We start from the raw sequence: 23,259 nt of genomic DNA, 5'->3' as shown, positions 1-23,259 counted from the left end.
AATTCATGAAGATTCACCTGTATCCTCAGTGGCTGAGGACAATACTGAGGAGATACCACCTTGGCTGCTAAGATTCAGAGTTTTGACATTTCTTCGTATAGGCTTGCCTGGAGTCATCGTATTTTCTGACAATATGGAAGAATTCAAGGATGATGTAATTTCCTCTTTGTAAGCACGTTATATCCATGCTACAGAAGCCTTAGAATCCAGTCATGTTCAAACATACCACTGTGACAAAAAAGCGAAGGTCATGTGTCTTCCAGATTAACAATCTCTAGAGTACATACACCTGCAATCAGATGCATCAATCAAGCTTTCCACTAAATCTGCCCTTTGTACTCAGGCACTATTGAGTCACATAACAAAACTTCTGAGTCAAATCATCATCTGAAGGCATTTAACAGTACTCCATTCAATATTGAAATTTCATCAGTTTTGGGCTTTACAGCTCATGAATCCCAGCCTGCATACTCATCAAGGGGCATCGCCTAGAAAATCCATTGTAGTCTAGAGGAGGGTTTCACTTCAATGAAGCAGAGTCTGTGGACTTCCTACTGCCCGGCGTGGATAATAAGACTCCTGTGCTTTCATCTGTTCAACCGGCAGCCCTGAGTTTGAACTGGTTAAGAGCACTGCAGTGAAATCTTCGGCAAATGCCTCAAAGGAGCTTACTCTGCAAATTATTTCTGTGAGCAACACATCACCCACTCTTGAAGCTCCTTTTAGTCTTTGCCTTCAAAATAATCCTTACATGAAAAAAGATGGCAGCACTGGCATTGGACCAACCATATCAAGAGTCCAACTTGATTTGCATCTGTATTTTCCCTGAGGAAATGAAATACCTGAAATAATTCAGACACTAATTTCTTCACGAAGAATTTAAGTTGCTTTCCACTTTAGACCAAACGCTTTGTCTGCCTAGTGTAGTCCTACACAAAATAAGCTGATGATAATTTCCATTTTGCATAGTCTACATAATGTTTTTGCACTGGTTTTAAATTAAAATTTGGTCACCCATAAATCACTTTTGATGAACCTCCCTTCAGAATGTTTTTGAACGTGGGAAACTATCAGGTTGGAATGAATTGTAGAAGAATCATTTTTAAAGGGACAGATGAATATAAAACAAGAAACAGGTAAAGAGAGTCTTCGTTTTAAGTAGACTTTACAACCTATCACATATTAGCACAGTGAGCAGTGCTTCCGTTAGTGATCTGTCAAGCATCCAAGAATTCTGGCTCTCATGTCTAATATAAACGTGCTTTTTTTTCTTCAGGAAAAAAACAAAAAACAAAACCCAAAACACCTATATCCTGAATTCTTTATATTCTTCATCTATTCGAACATCTAGTAATTTTTAATGTATTACAAAGTTTTGTCCATCCCACAACTCAGAAAACCTGAAAATTCTAAATATCAAACATTCATAATAGATACCAGCCTTTCACTTCTTCCCAGATCATTGGGACATCTGAGAAATTGAGCTAAATAAGCAATCTGAAAATAAAAGATCTAAGTTCTTTCAATTATTATGTTACTTGTTCTCCAACTAAAGAAAAGAACTTCCTAGGAAGTAAGAATGATAAATTTAAAACACATTCAAAGAATCAAGTTCAAACTACGCATCTAAGTTACCTCAAATTTTTGAAGGATCCTATTATTGTTCTACTCTTAACCTCCAATTAGATATTGTCAGATATTGTTCCCAGGGTGATATTGGGAGGAACAAAAACAAAACAAAAGGACCTACCAATTCATGCATATGATAGGGAAGAGATACATTTCTTTCTGTACTTGGATTACGTTTCCGCCAATTAAACTTTCCTGGTAAAAATCACATTACCTTCGACTACTTGATGATCCAGCCCGATTACCTGGGCCATTACTTGAAACGACGGATATTGCATTTGCAATGGCCTCCACAGCAGAAAGCCTTTCCGCAAATGTATTTCTTTCAGAGCGCTCTGCTTCTGAAACATGAGAGAAAAAATTAGGATCAGTTTAAATTTCAAAAGTAACAAGTATCGCTAGGTATTCTGTGCTCTAATTCACATACTAGTGATAAAAGCTTTATTTTTACTTAGAATTATTTCCTTATTCTGTCTTACTTTTCAACCCCCCAAAATAAAAAACAGGGTTATTCACAAGCAGGCTGAAATTTAGTTTTCACTAACAAGGAAGAAAAGACTCATATAGCAGTACCTTAGTCTCATCTTATATGCCTTTAGTGAGTCAGTGGTTAACACGATAAAGGTCAGAAACTTGAAAAACACTTATTCAAAAACTGCCAGAATGTCATCGACAGAATTCAAAAAAAGGAAAATCATTATGAATCACACAGTTGCACTTTTTCAGTTTCCCTGTTCACTTAGCCAATTAAAAACTTTAGGGCAAAAAAAATGATAAAAACAAACAAACAAAAAAAACTTATTTACTTTTCCAAAACATCGAACACTAGGTTATTTTTCTCTATATATTCTGAAAATTGGGATAGCAAAATAATTCTCATGGTTATAAAAGTCACCTATAATTACAAAATCAGTAAACTCTTAAGTACTATATATACAGTTTGTTTATAACAACATACAGTTCGTATATAACAAAACAGAATTTAAGACAACAGAAACACATTGATAAGAAAATTTCTTATTCATGTTACATATTCATCCTCATAAAAGAACAGGCATTTTTTACCTTCTGAGAATGTCAAAGCTCCTAGACTTTACAAAACAAAGTAAAAGTACATATGAATTCTTTATAGTGATTTTCTTTTCTTTCTTTTAATAATTTTTATATTTTCAAAACTGACCAAAATTCCTTTTAAAACTTTCGAAACTGACCAAAAAGCTTTTTAGGGCCGAACTGTGGCATACGGAGGTTCCCAGGCCAGGGGTCGAATCAGAGCTACAGCTGCCGGCCTACACCACAGCCACAGCAACGCGGGATCCGAGCCACGTCTGCCACCCACACTACAGCTCACAGCAACATCGGATCCTTGACCCACTGAGCGTCCAAGGTTCGAACTTGAAACCTCATGGTTCCTAGTCAGATTCGTGTCCACTGCGCCATGACAGGAACTCCCTAAAATTCCTTTTAAAGATCATGTTATACTCCTTAATCTTACCCTCTTCTTCTTTAGTTTCCTTATTGCTGGTCGGAAAGCAAACTGATACACAAGCATGCAAAATATTTCTATTTCCATCACATCTGTGGCTGATGAATGTCTGCAGCATCTGTAGATTTTGTTCTAAAACAACTGCTTGCTCAAGATTCATAAGGTATTGTCGACAGGCCTCATAGTCACAGCGTAGGATGTGCTGCATTAAGGTTTGTTTCTGTGCTCGGATAAAACAGCAAAAAAATTTTAATGAGTTTGGATAGCACATTACACAGGTCAAACATTTCTCATGGCCAACACAATAATATAATCAGCTTTGGCAGATATGCAAAGACAATTTAAGGTGGCCTGGCAAAAGCAGCTGAACTTAATGGAACTCGGAAGCAGAGAACACGACTGAGAGGAACAAGAGAGTCGGTCAACTTTCTGTAAAGGACCAGTAGTTTCAGCTTTTGCACCTACCTCAACGCTGTGACCAGAGCAGGAAAGCAGCCATATACAACCCATGAAGGAATGCAAGTGGCTGGAATGAACCTACAGATTGTAGCTACGGAACCTTTATTTACATCATATGTAACTAACTAGAATCCTATTGGTACTGCTCACCAGGGAAGTAGAGGGTATACATTTTACTCCAAGCTTATTCTCATCCTCTTGCACTCTTTAAGGTTACATCACACTATGGTACGTACGTAAAACCCAAAATCTTCAACTCCCCTCAGAAATCACGACAGATGCAATACACCAAAGGTGACAACTAGTGTCCATCACAGTCAAGGACACAGTAGTACTGATAAAATACCTACCTGAGAAACAGCATGCTAAGGACTGAATATCTGCTTCCCTCTCCCCCCAAATTCATGATGAAGCCTCATCCCCAATGTGATGGTATTTGGAGGCAGAGCCTTTGGCCAGTGACGAGGTCATGAGGGTGGATCCTTCAGGAATGTGATCAGTGCCCTTAAAAGGAGCTGGAGAGACCAGAGTTCTTTCCTGCTGCTGCGTGAGGACACATGGCCATCTCTGAACCAGTGAAAGGGCCCTCGCCAGACACTGAATCTGCCCACCCTGATCTTAAGTTTCCCACCTTCCTTAACTGTGAGAAGTAAATTTCGGCTGTCTATAAGCCACTCTGTCTGTACTGGCTTAAACAGACTAAGACACAGCATGAACATACCTAAGAGTTCAAATGTACTTTTTTCGGAATGGTAACAAACATAGTTGTGAGATTATTTAATGGACTGCACGTAAAGCATTAGTTATAGAAAACAAGTAAATCTGTTCACTTTAACTAGAATTAGGGACTAGAAGAAAGCAGATGGGAGTGAATGTGTGGGAATACAAAGGAAAGGAAAAAGATGCTTTTGAACATGCCACCTCTCCACAAACTAAGTAACCTATCCTTTCCCCCAACCTTATGGAGAGAAGAGGAAGTAACAACCGGGGAAGGAGAACACAAGAAAATACAACTGCAAAACTGTTTTCAGTACCTGACACCGGAGTGTGGAACTAACTAGGGTTCTGAAGTGGCCCCATAAACTGCACGCTCTAGTTCAAGAGTAAGAAGGGGGGCCACACAAGACTAAATTTGCCAAAGTCTAGCAACATACATGCATTAATCAATACATTGAGAGAATATGTCAAGGTCTCTCCAGAGAATAAGAAGCATAGTACTTTTAAAAATCAATCTATTTTGCTGCACGCTGCTGTGACACAGAATGTTTTCAAGAAATCAGCCCATCATCTGGTTGGAAGCAGCTCTCATCCCCAACTTGCTGGTCAGCATAGGGGGTCTCACGGCAACGCATCAATACTACACTCACTATGTCATGGCTTAAAAGCTTATTCCACATCATGCCATGCTGTCCCTGATTCACATAACAAAAGGCAGAGTTCAGGAAAAATTTCTGCACATCGACTGTGCTCCAAGCTTTAACAAATGAGGTACAAAGACAATGACACACTTTAGCCCTACCCTTGCGATGCTGACAAAGAGCAGCAAATGCCTACAGAAGCATCTCGAATAGCATGAATGAGTGAAGGAGGCTACGTACGTATGAAGAAGACAGCACGAACCGTCTAATATATGGCAACTAGCATGTAGACTCAGAGCAGCTAATTTTAAGTAATGAAATTGCAATGAATTGGAGAGACTACGTATAGCCTCTAAAAGGAGCAGATTAATGTTTTAATGAAGGCCCACGTTACCGGATCTTCTAATTTTTTAAGAGCAACTGAAAAGCTGGGTTATAAATATAAATCCTGTGATTTCTGAATGTCGACGACCAATCAAGAATTTTTAAATGATGTGAAGGCTATTTTTAGGGGCCAAGTTCTGGCCACAGCCCCCTTCTTTAACCCCACACCTGTACCAGTTTGGAACCATGAGTCTGGTAGGTGACAATTAAAGCTAAACCAAGAATATGTGCCTCTAAACAAAAACTAATAGGTAGTTCTCAGGGGCACATAGGTTCAGATTATTTTAGATACAATTCTAATAAGCTTGCTTATCACCTCCAACCTACTGGAGGATAAGTAAGCTCTCATTCTTCTTTTTTTTTTTTTTCTTTTTAGGGCCACACACATGGCATATAGAGGCTCCCAAGCTAGGGGTCAAATCAGGAGCTGTACCGCCGGCCTACGCCACAGCCACAGCAACGCCAGATCCGAGCCATGTCTTCGACCTACACCACAGCTCAGGGCAACACCAGATCCTTAACCCACTGAGCCAGGCCAGGGATTGAACATGCGTCCTCAGGGATGCTGGTCAGATTCATTTCCACTGAGCCACGACAGGAACTCCCTAAGTTCCCATTCTAAGCTCCATTTCCACCTTTTACAGAAAAACTCCTCGAGAGTTGTCTATATTTACCTCCAGTTCCTCAACTCCCATTTTCTCCTGAGCTCACATTTTCTCCTGAGCTCACTCCAATCAGGCTTTCCTCCCCACCCTTGATGACCTAGAAGGAGCCACACACAAAAGTGAGTATTCAGGGCAGGCCTTACTGGCCAACAGCATCACGTGCTACAGCTGAACAACACACTCTGCTTGACGCGCACTCTTCACTTAGCTTCTGAGACAACAGTCATTCTAGTTTTCCTCCAACTCCTTCTCAGTCTCTTGTGCAAGTTCCTCTTCGTCTCCTGGCATTTAAACACTGAGACCATTCTCATGGCTAAGTCCTTAGGGCTTGTTTCTTTTTCCTCCAAGACTTCAGTAATCCCAGTGAGAATAATGCCTCTAAATATCACAGAGAGACGGACAACTCCTCTAAGTATGTTTCTCCAGTTTGCTCCTCTCTCTCCTCATCCTTCCAACGTCCACATCCAACTCTCTCTATTCACCATCTCCTCTTGGATCTGATAAGAACCTAAACGTAACAACTCGTGCTGTCATCCTCCTGAACCCGCTTCATGCCTGCAGTCTTCATCTTGATAAATGGCCATTTCATTCTTCAAAACGTTTTGCCCTCTTGCTTCGACTGTTTGACACCCTGTATTTAGCCATGTGCAGATCCTGTTTGCTCTCCTTTAAAACATACTGCAGTATTATCTAGAATTTAAGCACTCATTAATCACTCCTGGGCCAAGCCAATATCGCCTTCCACCTAAATCCTTTTATTAGCCCCCTAACTGGTCTCCTGACTTCCAACCTATGCCCTCGTATTCTCAGTGTATCAGTAGCGACTTTTTAAAAATCGAAGTCAAATCAGATCTGCTCAAATTACTCCAATAACGTTCAGTGGTGTTGCCTCCACATTTGACAAATACAAATAAATACCTCAACCACAATACGTTCGAAAACTAAACTCATCCTCTTCCCTATCTCACTTGTCTCTCCTCCTATTTTTCATTTTCCCATCAACCACGCCTTCCTTTCACTTACTGCTGACACCCTGTCACCAAGCTTTAGAGCTACTACTTCCTTAAGATCATTTAAATCCATCCCTTCTTCTTATTGCCAAGAGTTAAGGCTTCCTCTGTTTCTAACATGGAAAATTACATTAGCTTTTTTACCTGGTCTCTAAATTTCTGTTCTCTAATCAACTGCTCATCTTCATTAAAAAACAAGCAAACACAGGGAGTTCCTGTTGTGATTCAGCAAGTTAAGAACCCGACTGGTATCCGCAAGGTTGTAGGTTCCATCCCTGGTTGCCCTCAGTGGGGTAAGGATTTAGCATTGCTGTGAGCCAAGGCGGAGGTCGCAGGCAAGGCTCGGATCCCTTGCTGCTGTGGCTGTGGCTTTGAGTGCGGTCCTTAAACAACCAACCCCCCAAATAACTTAAAAAACCAAACAAGAACCCCCCAAATAACTTAAAATCCTTCTCTCCTAGCTCTCAGGGGAATTCTTAAGCCCCCTAGAGGTTAACACACAAGGCACCCGACCCCAAAGCCTTTCTCCCACCTTATCCATTGCCTTTCATTGCTCCACATGAACCCTAACTTTCAGTTCTTTTGAAAGCATGTACATGTTCTCCCACCATATTACTGAGATTCACAAAGGCTGCTCTGCGTGCGTGCCTAAGATAACACCTCCCACCTGCATCTTCGGTCTAGGAGACCCCTATCTGTTTATTTAAAATGATGTCCAGGTATCACCTCCTCAGAGAAGCCTCTACGGTCACAGCTGAATTTATAACCCTCCCTCCTGTGTTCTACAACACTGTGCATGCCTTACTAAAACACTTGAGCCACACTGTCATCAATGGTACACTCATCTCTCTTGTCCTAATAGACTATTAGGTCCTGCAGGGAAGCGGTAATGAATGATCTAGTCGAGACTGTTTCCCTAGACTCTAATAGCGTCTTGGGAACTGAAATGCCAAGCAGTTTCAAAAGTCAGATTACCTCTACAGCCATGATGATAATAGCAGCTTTCTTTTTGATTGTTGAATTGGCAGGAAGATTTATTAAAGAATGTACACCCATTCCAAGACTACTAATAGGTGGAAGATCAAGCCAGTCGGGATCCCTTATTCCTCCCATGCAGTCTTTGGCCATTGGGTAGATAGTACCATTTCCATCTCGAAGAATAATAGGAGATTCCTATAACAGAGGGGAAAATAGTAAAGGCTGCTTTCCAATCAAAAACACATGCCTGATTTTTTCAACAGGTATATATATATATATATATATATATATATATATATATATATATGTGTGTTTTTTTCAAATTAGATTTTATATACATCCACGTTTGTAACAGTAACCAAGTAAGAAACTTAGTGTTAAAATGTGCTGAATGTTCTCAACGCTTCAACAGTTCAATTACGAGCAAGCTGGAGCCAAAACCCTAAGCTTCACAAAAATGCCGATGTTGTCTTAAAACTTTTCAAAAACAAAAATAAGCCTCTATACCTGTCCAGCAGTGAAAATGGCTACATTCCTCTCGTTCTGACCAAGGAAAGCGATGCTACTCGTAGGGAAATTATTTTCCTGTTCTGCTTTTCCTGTAGCGAGATCAAAGATACAGTACCGTACCCAATTTCCAGTCTTCAAAACAGCATGCACGCCTTCAGAAAGACATGTTTAAAAAAAAAAAAAAAGTTATACCTCTTCAGTAAACTCTAGGAAGCACGTACCAAATTTTATATCTCTAGCCACATTTGAAATGTAGACACATTTCATTCCATAATATTACATATGGGGGAAAAAAAACTATCAAGCACCTGAAAATACTTTTTTATTATTATTATTTTTCATCAGTTTTGTTTTTTTTTTCTTTGGGTCTTTTTAATTTGGGGCTGCACCCCCAGCAATACGGAAGTTCCCAGGCTAGGGGTCAAATTGGTGCTGTAGCCGCCGGCCTACACCACAGCTCATGGCAACACCAGATCCTTAACCCACTGAAGGAGGCCAGGGATCGAACCTGTGTCCTCAAAGATACCAGTCGGGTTTGTTGCCACTGAGCCACAATGGGAACTTCTTTGTTGTATCCCCATTTGCTGCACAGGTATTCACAGGATATAGAGCACGTCCCACCGAAAAATTACAAAATCTTTACCTTTGGAATCCACATTCACTGCTAGTATTTCTGTTTTTTCAGGTATACAAAGCTTTTTAGGAGTCCTCTGGAAACAGTCAGGAACTTTTGGTGTTCCACCAGTTTTGACAACCTGTATGACACAGAAGGAATTCTGCTCTCAAATCTGTAACATACTCGAGGTCCCAACATCCACCTGCTGAAGAGTCCCACTCCACTTACCTGCAGTTCATCTATTCTAAGTAACCGACAATCCTGCAGGAGAGAGGAAGGGTCAGCGTCTGAACCGGAGTTGCTCTGACAGTTTGTATTACTGGATGTTCCCGGAAATTTTACAGCAACATAGGCACCATCCACTTTCAGCACCTAGAATACAGGTAGATATGCTAAATGTTAACACCAACGCAGATGAAATCAACATGCAAATTATATTCATTGAACAAATTAACAATGAAGGCATTTAATTCCTTATGAGTATGCTTCTTCAATGATTATCGAGTTAAAAAATTAACCTGAAAATATTCAGCAAAGCCATGTGGTTGATGTCTACATCCGAGACTTATTTTCTATGGAACAACTGACCCACACGGACAGTGATTAGTGTGTGGATGTTTAGCAATCAACTAAAAAAATTAAGTATAATCCATGAAATCCTCCTACCCTTCCTCTTCAGTAGTTTAGAGCCCCACTCTGCCAAAGAACTTTTGCAATGATGGAAACACTTTGTATCTGCATGGTCCAATATGCCAGCTGTTAGCCATAACTGGCTACCGGGCACTTGAAACGAAGCTACTATGACCAAGCAACTGACTTGCCAAAGTTATTAATATTAATAAATTTAACTGGCTACATATATGGCCAGTGGCTACCATACTGGACAACACAGATACAGTCAGCAATGCACAGAAAGCCGAGCACAGGACTTGAAACCAGAATGCTTGAGTTCCAACTCTGCTACTTACTGCTTTTGATTTTAAGCCAGTGAGATCTTCTTTGGAAAAAAAAAAAAAACAGCTGCCCATAAACTACTTTGTTTGAAAATCCAATGCGATAATACATAGAAAGGCTTTTCTAAACTGCAGGACATGATGGATCTACTCTGTCTTTTAAGCACACATGAAAGACCATCACATTTCAGAAACTAAAGAGCAATCAGGAAAACCTTTACTTGGCAGATATGCTATAGCTATAGACCCATTTTGTTTTTACGATGTGTGAAGAGAAAGGTGAAATTAATGGCATTCCAGCTGATGGACTCTACTCACTTGGTTTCTTAGAAGGCAAGCCCCTCTCCAGGAAGAAGGGAAGAGAAAGTGGAAGCTTAAAGATAGTAATAAGATTTTTAAATGTTACAGAATATCATCTCCATTAAAACTGTCTAATAGTCCCCAAGAATGGACTGTATCAAAAAGTAATGTTATCTCTTTGCAACTTTTCTGTTTTTTAAAAAAGCAGCATTATCACCATAAAATGCTCAAGGAGAGGCATAATAATCATCACTTCATCGGTTAGGGACAAAGGAGATACGTGCATCAGGTTAAAGCATGGGACTCAAGAGGTCATTAGAGGTGAGAAGCAAAGCCGCCTCGAGGAAGGGCTGATGAGCACTCACCAACCAAAAACTCTTCCATACCCAATACCACTACCGCTCAGTTAGTGACTGATTCTTAGATATTCTGAACAAACCTTGCCAACAGGAACATTCTTAACATCTTCCACAAAAACGACTTCCCGAAGAGACCACTGCTCTTCGTTCACCTTTTCCTCCTCTTTGGGGGCAGGGGTAGACCGTCGTCGTTCTTAGACAACAACAAAATGGTAAGTACCAAAAAGAAAATGTGAAAGAGACTTTATAGATTTCATCTAAATATATGAAAAAAGATCATTTGTAAAGGGATACATACTTAAGATACATAAACAAAAATTTCCTGAACTACTACTGCTTTACAGACTTAGGCTTCACGATTAACTTCCACTTCAAATGAATTCACAGTGAAAAATATCCTCATCTGTTAATGCCTGACAATATTAATAAATACACGAATAATTACACTACTATAAACAATGGCAAAGAAGAAATTAAATACTTCTTTTTGACCCTCAAAATTACGGCTGTCTGACCAAGGTTTAAAAAGGAAGATCTGGTGGCCTGTTCTTCAAACTATCACATGACTATTAAAAACGAACTTTCAATTTCCGTGGGTACAAAGCAACTGCAGCTATAAAATTTTGGAATGCAAAAAAAAAGGAAAAAAAAATTGGAATGCTTAAAAAAAAAACAAAACTCTTCAAATTCAAGGTGCAGCAATAAATCTAGGTTTATAAATTCTACAATTCTGAGCAAAAGTTCTGACCATAACCAATTTATAATAATAACAATTTCAACAAAGGCGGGCAGATATTCTAGAGAGTGGCAGTTACTTCCTTCTATTACTACGATGCATTTTACTTCTGGCGAAAGTTACAGCTCTCAGAAACAACTCTGCAAATACTGTTTTTCCACTTAAAGTTGCTCGTTAAAAAAAAAAAATCAAACTAGTAGGAACACAATTTATATTAAAAGACATTTAAAAATGGTCTGAGTTGCCTCAAATCAGAAACCAACTGAACCCAGGGGTCTGCCCAGGACCTTGCTGTGACCAACGGGTACTACACATAAAACTTACTGTATGGCATCGATGCACTGCTGGCAATTGAGGACGCATCACTGCACGTGGAGGCTGGAGAGGGCGGAGGACCCATTTCCGTTTTCACTGGTTCCTGCTTACTTTCAGGCCTGCAATTATAAATGAGACACTCTTTATCATTAGGAAAAAGAAATATCAGGAACCTGTCAAATGGCTTATTTTTAAGACTCAAGTTTATTTTCGTAAGAGAATGAAACAGTAGAAGCTTGTACAAAATGGTATTATTCTTTAGGATACAAGGTACTGAAAAAGATACACAGTACATACTTCAAATTTCTAATAATGTTTTAAAATAGGAAAGGGAAATTATCATGTGAAGAGATCAACAACTTGGAACAATGGTTCAGATAAGCCTTATCTAGGAATAATAACAAAAGCTACACTCAGTTTTATCAACAGCTTTATCCAAAGCCTCTTGAGCAAACAAGTTTAATGTTTTAGTGAACAATGACTTGGACATAGCAATTTAACTGAAAAGATAGCAAAAGCAATTTTAAAAAAGCCCACCAGATCATTAATTTCCTAGGGTTCAAAGGAGGAACTCTACTCACAATGGTTTACAAAACTTTGTTTACCACCAGAGGTTCAAGAATAATCACTTGCTATAAATGAAATGAAAATTATAGTATATTAATAAACTATCCCTCTTTCTTGAGATACTCTGTTATTGTCATACTTGAAAAGATAACTACATCTATATTCCGCAGATAGTAAAAATAAAATATATTTTATTCACTAAAGGGCAGAAATCAATTTTTAGACAGACAAGTCATGTATTACTCAGAAATTTATTATATATAGATCACTCTGGTTATATAATGTAATCAAGGCCATTGTCTTAACCCCTCATCTGCTATTATTCCCACCAGGGATCTCACATGGGTTTAGAAATAGTCCATAGAAAACAGTGGTATTTTCATCAGCATCTCAGCAAAGAGCTCAGTACGAGCACACATGAATTCTCATGGCTGCTCTGCAAACCTTGTGACCATGGAGGCAGGCCAGTACTGACTCATCACCAGCACGCTCTTATAAAGTCAACACATTTCCATGACTAGAAGAGTCTAATGACATGAAAATGATTATCTTCTTAACATTTAATTTCATTTTGATATTGTACTAAGCTCATTAGTATAGACGGCAAATTTCAAGGAAGACTATGAAAAATTTAATAAATCACAGGATATAAATACCATATTCTATTTTAATCTCTTCTATTTGTGCACACGAAAAAGATTCCAAATGCTTTTCAGAGTTTCACAAACAATGATTTCACTACTTTTATTTTTAAGATAAAAATCAATGTAAGTAGAGAGAAAATATATAAATTTATTTTTAAAAACAAGACAGAGAACAAAGCACAAAACAAAGCACAAAAACCTTAATTAGGCATAATTACAATATTATGGTCTATTAAAGCATTTTTTAACTTATTTAAAAATACAAGGGTTTAAAAGTAACCCTTGTACGATCACTCCATTCATTTGAGCAAACTAAAAAATTTCAGAACTTTAAAAATCTATATGTATAGTGTAGTCCCAGTCATTTTTTTCAATGCTTGTATACATTCTGGAAAAAAGAAAGTAGTACATCAGAATACTTAAAACATGATTTCTGGAATGTGCTGTTATATTACTCTTCCATGTTTCTATAATGGTCACGTAATTTTATAAGATTAAGAAAAAGTTATTTTGAAACTATATTCAAGTTTTGAAGTTCATGTAGCAAACAACAAAATTACAAGACAAATATTTTTAAAGATGAGTAGATGCTTCTAAAAGTGTAGCCATTAAGATCTGTGTATCTGGTTCCCAAACAGTAAGGCAGCCTGAGAATGTGGGGTGTACACAATTTAGTGGAATTTCTGTTCACATACCCCTTCAATCTAAAAGTTTACAAACCTTTTATAGAATTTCCCTCCCTAGCACATTAGCCTTTAAAACGCTTCCAATGATCACGATAAAGGAAATATGTTAAGTCGAAATTAAGATGATTACACATGGAAAGAAGAGAGAAAAGTCTGCCTAGTACGGTAAGGCTGAGCACATTATCACTGCTACACAACACCTCCATAGGACACATTCTAATGATAAATGACATCAAAGGAGAACTCTACGCTGCCATATAAGAATAAGTATAATATACAAATATTACCCATGTTGCAAACAGGAAATTTTACCAATACCTTTCAAAATGTGTGGGGATCTTATCAAGACTCCCTCTTGCTAATGTTTATCTATGTTACTGTATACCTCTCAGTCTCCCAATTACCCCCTTCATACACAGAGCAAACTAGAAACTAGTGTCAACTCAAGATTAGTCAGGGCACAGTACTTACTTAGCTTCGGTGGTTTTGCTAGCTTTGTCCATGCTTTTCAAGCTCTCAGGAGATCGCAGTTGAAATCTACAGCTATCATTCATATTCCAAACTGATTCCATTAAGACACCAACTTTAGGAATCCCAGCACTAATTGAAAATGCAACCGCTCCAGCATGATAGAGAGGATTATTTCTTAAGCATACCTAGCAAATAAAAGAAAAACCACCATCAAGATGACATAACTTGAAAACAAACCAGAATTAATTCAAATGTATGAAAATACAACATATAAAAGGTTTGCTTCCTAGATTTTCCAAATGCAAGCTTATATAATCAATAAAATTAACAAAGCACTCAAAAGTCTCCAGCAAGAAATGTATTCCCAAAATTAAGGAACAGGAATAATTTTATCATAGCTGCTAAAAATTAATTTCAAAATTTCATGCAATAAATACCCTGATTATTCGGCTACAAGGACACAGGAGAGAAACAGCAGAGGAGAAACTAAAAAGGTTGTCATTTAAAAAGTGAAATGTGGGAGTTCCCGTCGTGGTGCAGTGGTTAACAAATCCAACTAGGAACCATGAGGTTGTGGGTTTGATCTCTGGCCTTGATCAGTCGGTTAAGGATCCGGCGTTGCCGTGAGCTGTGGTGTAGGTTGCAGACGCGGCTCGGATCCTGCGTTGCTGTGGCTCTGGCGTAGGCCGGTGGCTACAGCTCCAATTAGACCCCTCGCTTGGGAACCTCCATATGCCGTGGGAACGGCCCCAGAAATGGCAAAAAGACAAAAAAAAAAAAAGTGAAATGTGAACAATTATAATTTTTGTCTGTTTCTTATCATTTGAAATTATTTTCTTTCTTAATTCATGATGCTATACAGAGGCTCCATAACTTTACAGATATTTGTTTCCCTCAGAAGACTGTTGTTTTCTATAGGCCAGAATTTTCACCAAATATATGTTTTCTCTTAAACAGAGAATGAGTTCCTGCTGTAGCACAGTGGGTTTATGATCTGACTTGTCTCTGTTGGAGGCTCCAGTTCGACCCCCGGCCCAGCACAGTGGGTTAAAGGAGCCGGTGTGGCCACAGCTCTGGCTCAGACTCGATCCCTGGCCCCGGAACTTCCATATGCCCCGGGCACGGCTAAAAAAGAAAAAAAACACACAGAACATGTAGACATTAGTGTTAGAAGTTAACTGTGTTCAGAAGTGAATAACCTATAAAACTCACTGCCAGGCGGCACCCCCAGGTCATACTCTAAAACCAAGAACCTGTAAGGTGGCACTGTCTAACATGCCAACAAGAGCTCCCAATGAAATAAAAACACTATTTCTAGAAATCTCCTTTGATTTCTCCAATAGTCCAATCTTATTGACATTCTGTTCAGTCATCTAATAACTGATAAATATGATACACTTGACAGTGGCATATATGAAGACCACATTTTTTAGTGGTTTATAATTAAATATAAGACACAGGAAGAGGTGGTACACTTGAGAAGTACAGGAACTGGAAATACTGGCTGATATAGAATAGTAGTTCTATCAAGTCTAGCTGTGTGTCACTAAACATAATTCTGTGACCTAGACGTAATAGTTTTTAAGAGGCAACTTCTTGAAAGAGCTATGTCCTGCTTAGCTTGACTTAAAGAGAGGTTTCATCCATTAATTTTCAGAAACGACTAGTGAAAGCTTAATCATGGAAGAGGATCAATAAGAAAGGTTATAACTGAAAGAGAAATGCACAAGACATTAGAAGTTATTTTATTTACAAAGGTATTTATCCTTCTTATAAAAATAAATACACCTTAAAGACCAGGAGGTATATGCCCAGCATACAGCATATAACCACACATGCAATGAATATTTGTTAAATCTGTTACTCTCAACAACCACGATCTGTGAGTGCAAGAGTTGTTGAAAGCTGATCAACAATTCTTTCTGATGTGAACACATGAACACTTTCCCTCTTCTGTGGCTGTGACTTATCTTAAACCTCCAGTTTTCTACACCTTAAAACAAAACCTTAGTTCTACACCAAAGTATTGTCTATACTTAAGCAAAATGGTGAGGCACTAAAGTAAAGTACTTTTTCTGCCCTCCCCATCTATGGTAATGTCATCCTACATGCTAATAAGTCATCTGCTAGGATATCCTGCTATTATGTGTAGGATTATTTATTATTAATTATTATTAGTGAATAAGGAACTGTGAGAACACCAGAAATCAGCAGGTGAACTGAGGAAGAAAAGGGGAGCTCCTACAAGAGAGAGACCTGTACAAAGCAGCTGACATCAACAATGAGGGCTAAACCACAATATTCAAAATAGTGGGAGGTCGCTGAAAACGTCCTAGTTGGAAGGTCAAGAAAGGGGTCAGAACAAGACCACCATGAATAGGACAAAAGGCACAAAAATAACAAGTACATTTAAGCTGGGCTTTGGAGAAAAGTAACAGCTAAAGTAGTGACTACTTTTAAAGACAGAGGTAATATAAGTGATACCACCTTGTAATGATGAGAAAAAAGTGAAATCAAAAAAAGTGCTAATAAAGGTATCAGTACCATGTTATATAACAAAAACCACCATTTGTCTAAGTGTTAGGGATTATAATAAAGTCCTTCAACACTCATTGCAGCACTTACTGTAATAAATAAACACATCCATTTTTAATCCTGAAGATAAATTTCCACAAGAATCTAATGAATGAGAAGTATAACAGTAGTTCTCAAATTCTTCTAGCCTCAGGATCCTCTTTCCCTATTAAGTATTACTAAGGGCCCCAAAATCTTTTGTTTATGTGGGTCACATCTGGTTGGTATTTGATGTATTAGCAATTAAAACTGAAAATTTTAAACATTTATTTAACAATAATAAACCCCAAGTTTATATAAACTAGTTAGTAAAGTGACATGTTTTTAAAAATCTTAAGTAGCACTGTTCACCATTTTGCAAATCTCTTACTAATTTAATGGAAGACAACTGGACTCCCATGTATGCTTCTCCATTCAATCTGCTATGATATGTTACTTTAACCAAAAGGATAAGAAGCCCTACAGATATGCAACTTTCCCCTGAAAAGGATTGAGAAACCAATAGGAGTCCTTAGACCACACTCTGAGAACCAGTGGGGTTATCAGAAAAATCACCTTACGTTAAGACATTTATACAGGAGCCTAAAACTATCTCAGAGTCAAAAACTAGTAAAAAACACGGAGATGTGACAAAGCCTCCTGCCCCATGAAGAAAATACCCCCAGAGAGCAGGAGCTTTCAAACTGCTTGGTTGTTAAGAATCAACTGAGATGTTCGTTAAATACAGTGAAGCCTGGGCCCTACCACCAACCAACTACAGGAATGTTTCACACAGGGGGCTCCTAAAACTCTATGTACCAAATGATTCTTTGGCATGGGGTGGGGTGGGGGGTAGCAGGCAGCAAGCAAAGCTTTTTATTAAAAGAGATGGTTTGTGGAGTTCCCGTCATGGCGCAGGGGTTAACGAATCTGACTAGGAACCATGAGGTTGCAGGTTCGATCCCTGGCCTTGCTCAGTGGGTTACGGATCCGGCATTGCTGCGAGCTGTGGTGTAGGTTGAAGACACGGCTCGGATCCCGTGTTGCTGTGGCTCTGGCGTAGGCCAGTGGCTATAGCTCCCATTCAACCCCTCGCCTGGGAACTTCCATATGCCGCGGGAGCGGCCTTAGAAGAGGCAAAAAGACAAAAAAAAAAAAAACTAAAAAAGTAAAAGAGATGGTTTGTGCCCCAAGTAATTCTTAAAACCAGGCAGATCTAGGATGCCTGCCCCACTGGAAGACCAACTGACATCAAGGCAGAATCTGTATATTATTCAACAACCGAGTAAGAGTGGTGTGCTGCATATGTACTACTGGAACCTAGTCCTTCGAATGACATTCATTTATAAAACTGCCCATGGGGAATCACAGGGGAAGAAAGTGATTTTGAAGAATAATGATGTCCCTTAGGACAGATTTGATTCTAATCACTTACCTGGGTACCAACAGTGATGTTTGGCATTGAAGAAATACCAGCACTAGATTTGGGCTTTTTGTTTTTTGCTCTAGCTTTCTCTAACATTTTTTTCCTTTGACTGAAAGGGACTACACCCCTGAAAAGGAAAAGCAAAAATTGGACAAATAAGTAGCAAAGAAGCCCATTAATTACATATGACATTGCATATATTTAAGGATTTCTGTTGTGTTCCTTCTCCAATATTTTTGTCTCAGTATAACATTAACATGTATGACTTGCTTTTTGCAGGGTTTTTTTGTTTTTGTTTTGTTTTGGTTTTAGGGCCGCATTCATGGCATATGGAGGTTCCCAAGCTAGAGGTTGAATGAGAGCTGTAGCTGCAGGCCTACGCCACAGCCACAGCAACGTGGCATCCAAGCTGCATCTGTGACCTACACCACAGCTCACAGCAACCCACTGAGCTTAACCCACTGAACAATCCTTAACCCACTGAGGCCAGGGATCAAACTTGTGTCCTCATGGATCCTAGTCAGATTCCTTTCCACTGAGCTATGACGGCAACTCCACATGTTTAACTTCTTAATGATCATAACTTGATCACAGATTTAGTACATAAGTAGCTCCAATTTTATCAAAAATTAAGGATGGAAATTCACAAGAAATTCATCATTTGATATTTTCTTCCAAATAATTCTGTTTTATAAGTCAATTCCCCTTGATATTATTTCTGCCAATGCAGTTATGGATAATTCCTAAAGTCCCTTTCCAATATTAATGGACTAATTAAATGAGGCACAGAATATTCACACAATGAAATACTTTAATAACTTTTAAAATTATACTTTAAGTAACCATTAAATGAAAAAAGCACGAAAATACTCTAAACTTCCAATAAGTAAAAGCAAAGTACATGTTTATGTGTTGGGAAAAAGGCTAATAAAATACCCCCAAATATTAACAGTAGTTATATTTGGGTTGCAGGATTATAGGTGATTTTTGTTTCTACTTTATACTTGTTAAAAATGTCATAATTATAGTCACTAAGTATGTATTATTATAAGCTTTTCTTATTCTTTAAGGTTTTTTTTTCCCCCAATGTCACTATGCTCCAAAGTGAAATTTCCCTCTTTATAAAGCACTTTTCTTAAAAAATTGAGGTAAAGTTGATTTACAATACTGTGTTAGTTTCCGGGGTATAGCAAAGTGATTTAGATATCATATTCCAGTTCTCTGCCCTATAGAGAAGGACTTTGATTTTATCTATTTCTTAATACAGCATTTTGTATGTGCTAATTCCAAACCCCTAATTTATTCCCTACTCCCAAGCCCCCCCCCCCACTTTCCCCTCTGGTAACCATGTTTGTTTTCTGTGTCTGTGAGTCTAAAGCATTGCCTTTTGACTGATCTTCTCAACTGGTATTCTACTACTCAAAGCACCTATCTATGTACATAAAAGCATTCACTGATAAGAAATACCCCTTCTGTGATACTCACCACCAATATAAATTGTTCTCTAGCTGTGCACAGGTGTAGAGGGCACAGCAATGTAAAGAAACAATCCGTTCACCTTGAAGTTCTGAGTAGGTCTGTGCAGTATGCTCTAATTTAGAAGCCACAGAACTTAAAGTTTCATCCACCCATGTAGCAACCTAAAGAACAAAACATTGAAGGTTCAAATAAGACAAGCAATCTTTTCAAAAGGACTGTGGTCAAAACAAGGGCAAGGAATACCTACAACGTAGAAGGGAACTCTAAAAAGTTTTAACCTAAAGGCTAGAGAAACAAGTAATTCAGAAAAGATTCTTAATGAGACTAGAAACGGAAATATTTTCTTCACACAAGTCAATCAAAATAACAGTTACTGAAATAAACGTCTAATGCCATCTCTAAGGCACTGATCACAGCGAACATCTGCTCGAACAATTTTTAAAAGAATTTAGTGACTCTAAAGTCAAACTGATAATCTGGGGTACAATACCCATACTTCTTCAATCTCATCTATAATAGCTTTTCACTATCTCTTCTGTCAGCATTTTGCTTGAATATTTTTTTTCTTCCCTTCAAGTAGAAAGTTATCTCTGAAACTGGATTATAAAATAAAGACAGCAACAGAAAGACCATACATTGGATTACTCTCCCAAGGCTTGAGACACTCTGTGGATCTAGTTAGAAAGACAGAAATGAAAGATGGAAAGGGGGCAGGGAGAAGAAGAAAATCAAGAATTTAAGAAACGTTTATCAGTCAAACACAGTGTATCTATCATACCTTGTTATTTTCTGTAGCTACCGTTGCTCTTATGCTATTTGCAGACAGGAGAACTATCTTTTCATTGGTTAGCCCCAAAAACGTTGCTCGTGGATGATGTAAGGAAGGATTCTTTGAAAGCATAAAAAAAGTGATTACCATTTTGTCTGCTGATTTGGAGAGCTATTTAATGCGAGACTAATGTAATGAAATACCTGTGCATTTCTGTAAGGCTCAGACTCACTCCACTTCCACTGGTAGAGTTCTCCTTTACTACTGACAGCCAAAAGCTCCGAATACAGAGCCCCAATACAGATGAACTTTGTTCCATCCTATAAAGTAAAAATAACACAATGGTATAAATATAACAATTGCCAAACCTAAGGATTCGGACGTATCACATCAGTTACATCAAATCTGGATTAACTGGGTGAACACATAAACCACTTTGGCAAAGTCTCCAGCAAAGCATGCAGGGCCCCCTTAATGTGGCCTGGGCCTGTCCCCTCCCCAGAACTCACTCTCCTCAAGTCACATTGGCCTTCTTCCTGCTCCTGCCTTATTTCTCAGGTGACTCCCTCCCTCCCTTCAATCAAGACTGCGCCAGTGAGACCTTCCCTGAGCACACACTCTACTAACTCAGCACCCCAACAGCCCATCTCTCACTCTGCTTTCTTGTTAGTTCAAAGAGTCCACAGCTTGATGTCTTATAGTTACTCATTTAAAGTTTATTTCACTCAAAGAGAAGTTCTGTCTTGTTCACCGCTGTTATCCCCCGCTCTTAAAACAGTGCACACAGTAGATGCTTAATAAATGTGTTGAATAAATGAAGACAAGACAGACTAAGGAATTGAAGCAGGAAAAGGTGAATACCAAAACAGAAGATTCCTTCCTTGTAGGCTATTCCAAGCTGCTGAAACAAGTGTCTATGTTGTTTTTTAAAGGAAACGTTCACTTAGTTTTAAAGCAATGCACATGCGATGAACTAGAATGCAATTAATTATAAGATGCTTAGATAACAAATATAAACAAAAAGTTTCAGGGATAAAATGATAATTTTTTAAACATAAGACCAATATGATCAGAGTTATAAAGCTATCCAGAAATCTCACAGCAAAACTTGCCAATAACAGACTTTAGGCTGTATCTTTGCTACAGCAAAACTTCTCTGCTCTCTTTGAAATTCTGGCTCCAAAGTACGCTAAACCAATGGCATCTTCTTTCTGTCAAATCCCAATCTCATTTGGTCAGACGAGTTATGGTGCTCAACTAAACTCTGTGAAGTCTACCAAGACTTATAACAACAGAGCTGTTACATAAAGAACACTAATTTTAATCTTCTATTTTACCAGTGCCAGTCAATCTTATTTTCAAGGCACATCTATGGAGCGATGAGAAAGAGACCTAATTTGAAATTTTCTGATTTAGCAATTCTTCTCTTCCAACGGCATCTGAAAAACATGACTTTCTCTCCAGGGCTGCTGCATCGAATCTTAACATCTCTACCTCACACCTCCTTCTCAACCCCTGGGTAAAGAGATGAGGGAGTAAGACCAAGTGAGTCCAAAACCTGGACCCAACACTTAGCAACTAGGTAACTTCAGATGATTATTTCTCTGGACCCATTTCCTCACCTCCAAAACGGGCAGAATGATAAGACGCTGGGGAGAGAGGAAACAGAAACAAAAAAAGTACATATATGAAAGTACCTGGCACAAATAAGTGATCAAATTCAATTGTGATTACTCTGCGTCCCTGACTTCAACTCCTACTCCCCCAAAAAGCACCAAGCTTCTTCAACATCCCTGAAGATTTCCGGAATGAGAAAACATCACTCTCTCCTCCTTCTCCCCATCTCAAAAAGTGTCCCTCTCCACTACTTAAGAGTAACTCACAAACACACAATGGATGCAACCTCCTCTCATTACCCCAACAACAGTCAAACTCATCTTTTCCTTCAATTGTACTCACAGTGAAGTGAATTCTGACTTGGCCTATATCTCACCTCATCAGCTTTCACTAACAGCTGTAACGGTTCTTCCAACAGCCACAACAAAGCCCCATGCATTTAATCAATCCATCGTCTCTCTAAACTCTTTGAACCACTACCAGTTCTGTTCATTACCAGTTCTAGAACCTCTCCTCCCTTGTTCATAGGTTGCTGCTCTCTATATGGGTCTTCCTCCTACCCTCATGACCACCATCTCCCTTGTCCCACCATGTACTCCCCGACCCAGATTCTGTCTGTGTCCTTTTACGCAAGGCATGTGTGCTCCACCTTCAGCCTAAGTGCCCACTAGGGTACCTGCTTTTAAACATGTAAATCTCCTATCTCCATTCTAACCTGCGGACTAACTACCTATATGTCCTCAAAGCACCATAACATCTACAAAATGAATGCATCATCTCCTCCAAACGCACAGTCCCCATCTCCATGACTGACACCCACCACCCAGCCTGTAACAGGGCAGGGACCCGGGAACCTGGGCGCTCTCCTCAACTCCTCCTCCTTTTCTCTCAACCACACGGTGACCAGCAAACTAATGCTGTACTTTCAAATTCTTCTCAGACTCTTCCATTCCTCAGTCCTCGCTGTCATTGCTTTGGCTGAGATCCTCACAATTCCTTTCTGTAACAATTCTACCCGTCTCTTAAATGACTAGATGTTTCCTATTCTTATCATTTTCGCACAATGCCAACAGTGCTTGTCTCCTTAAAAACACACAAAACAAAACCCCACCAATCTTACCGTGTCAGTCCTCTAAGAACTCTGTTGGGAGAACAGCATCCTGACTCCTCAGCAAGTAGTCTAGGGCCCTTTATCTTGCTCCATCTTGCACTTCTGCTACTTCCTACCACACAGCAGCAGTTCCGAATTTCTCATTGTTCTCAGGGTGTGTTCTCACACAGCAGCAGTT

At 38.9% G+C, this 23,259-nt stretch overlaps 1 protein-coding gene across 10 annotated transcripts in view; it reads right to left on the bottom strand.

The window, feature by feature from the left end:
* The window catches only part of UBR5 (ubiquitin protein ligase E3 component n-recognin 5), a 148,717-nt gene that overhangs the window by 54,588 nt on the left and 70,870 nt on the right, over positions 1-23,259 (bottom strand). For all 10 annotated transcript variants that reach the window (XM_021089033.1, XM_021089034.1, XM_021089039.1 and 7 more), the window contains exons 10-22: positions 20,557-20,673; positions 20,363-20,473; positions 19,591-19,745; positions 18,115-18,232; positions 14,127-14,311; positions 11,768-11,877; positions 10,788-10,900; positions 9,324-9,467; positions 9,123-9,234; positions 8,477-8,631; positions 7,967-8,164; positions 3,125-3,335; positions 1,844-1,970 (exon numbers count right to left, since the gene is read on the bottom strand). In XM_021089033.1, coding sequence (XP_020944692.1) covers positions 1,844-1,970; positions 3,125-3,335; positions 7,967-8,164; positions 8,477-8,631; positions 9,123-9,234; positions 9,324-9,467; positions 10,788-10,900; positions 11,768-11,877; positions 14,127-14,311; positions 18,115-18,232; positions 19,591-19,745; positions 20,363-20,473; positions 20,557-20,673 — 1,856 coding nt within the window. The remainder of the gene's footprint in view (positions 1-1,843; positions 1,971-3,124; positions 3,336-7,966; positions 8,165-8,476; positions 8,632-9,122; positions 9,235-9,323; positions 9,468-10,787; positions 10,901-11,767; positions 11,878-14,126; positions 14,312-18,114; positions 18,233-19,590; positions 19,746-20,362; positions 20,474-20,556; positions 20,674-23,259) is intronic.

The sequence above is a fragment of the Sus scrofa genome, chromosome 4 (genome assembly GCF_000003025.6).
Source record: "Sus scrofa isolate TJ Tabasco breed Duroc chromosome 4, Sscrofa11.1, whole genome shotgun sequence".
NCBI classification, from domain to species: Eukaryota; Metazoa; Chordata; class Mammalia; order Artiodactyla; family Suidae; genus Sus; species Sus scrofa.
Note: the sequence above shows the minus strand (reverse complement) of the source record. Positions and strands in the feature narration are given on the sequence as shown.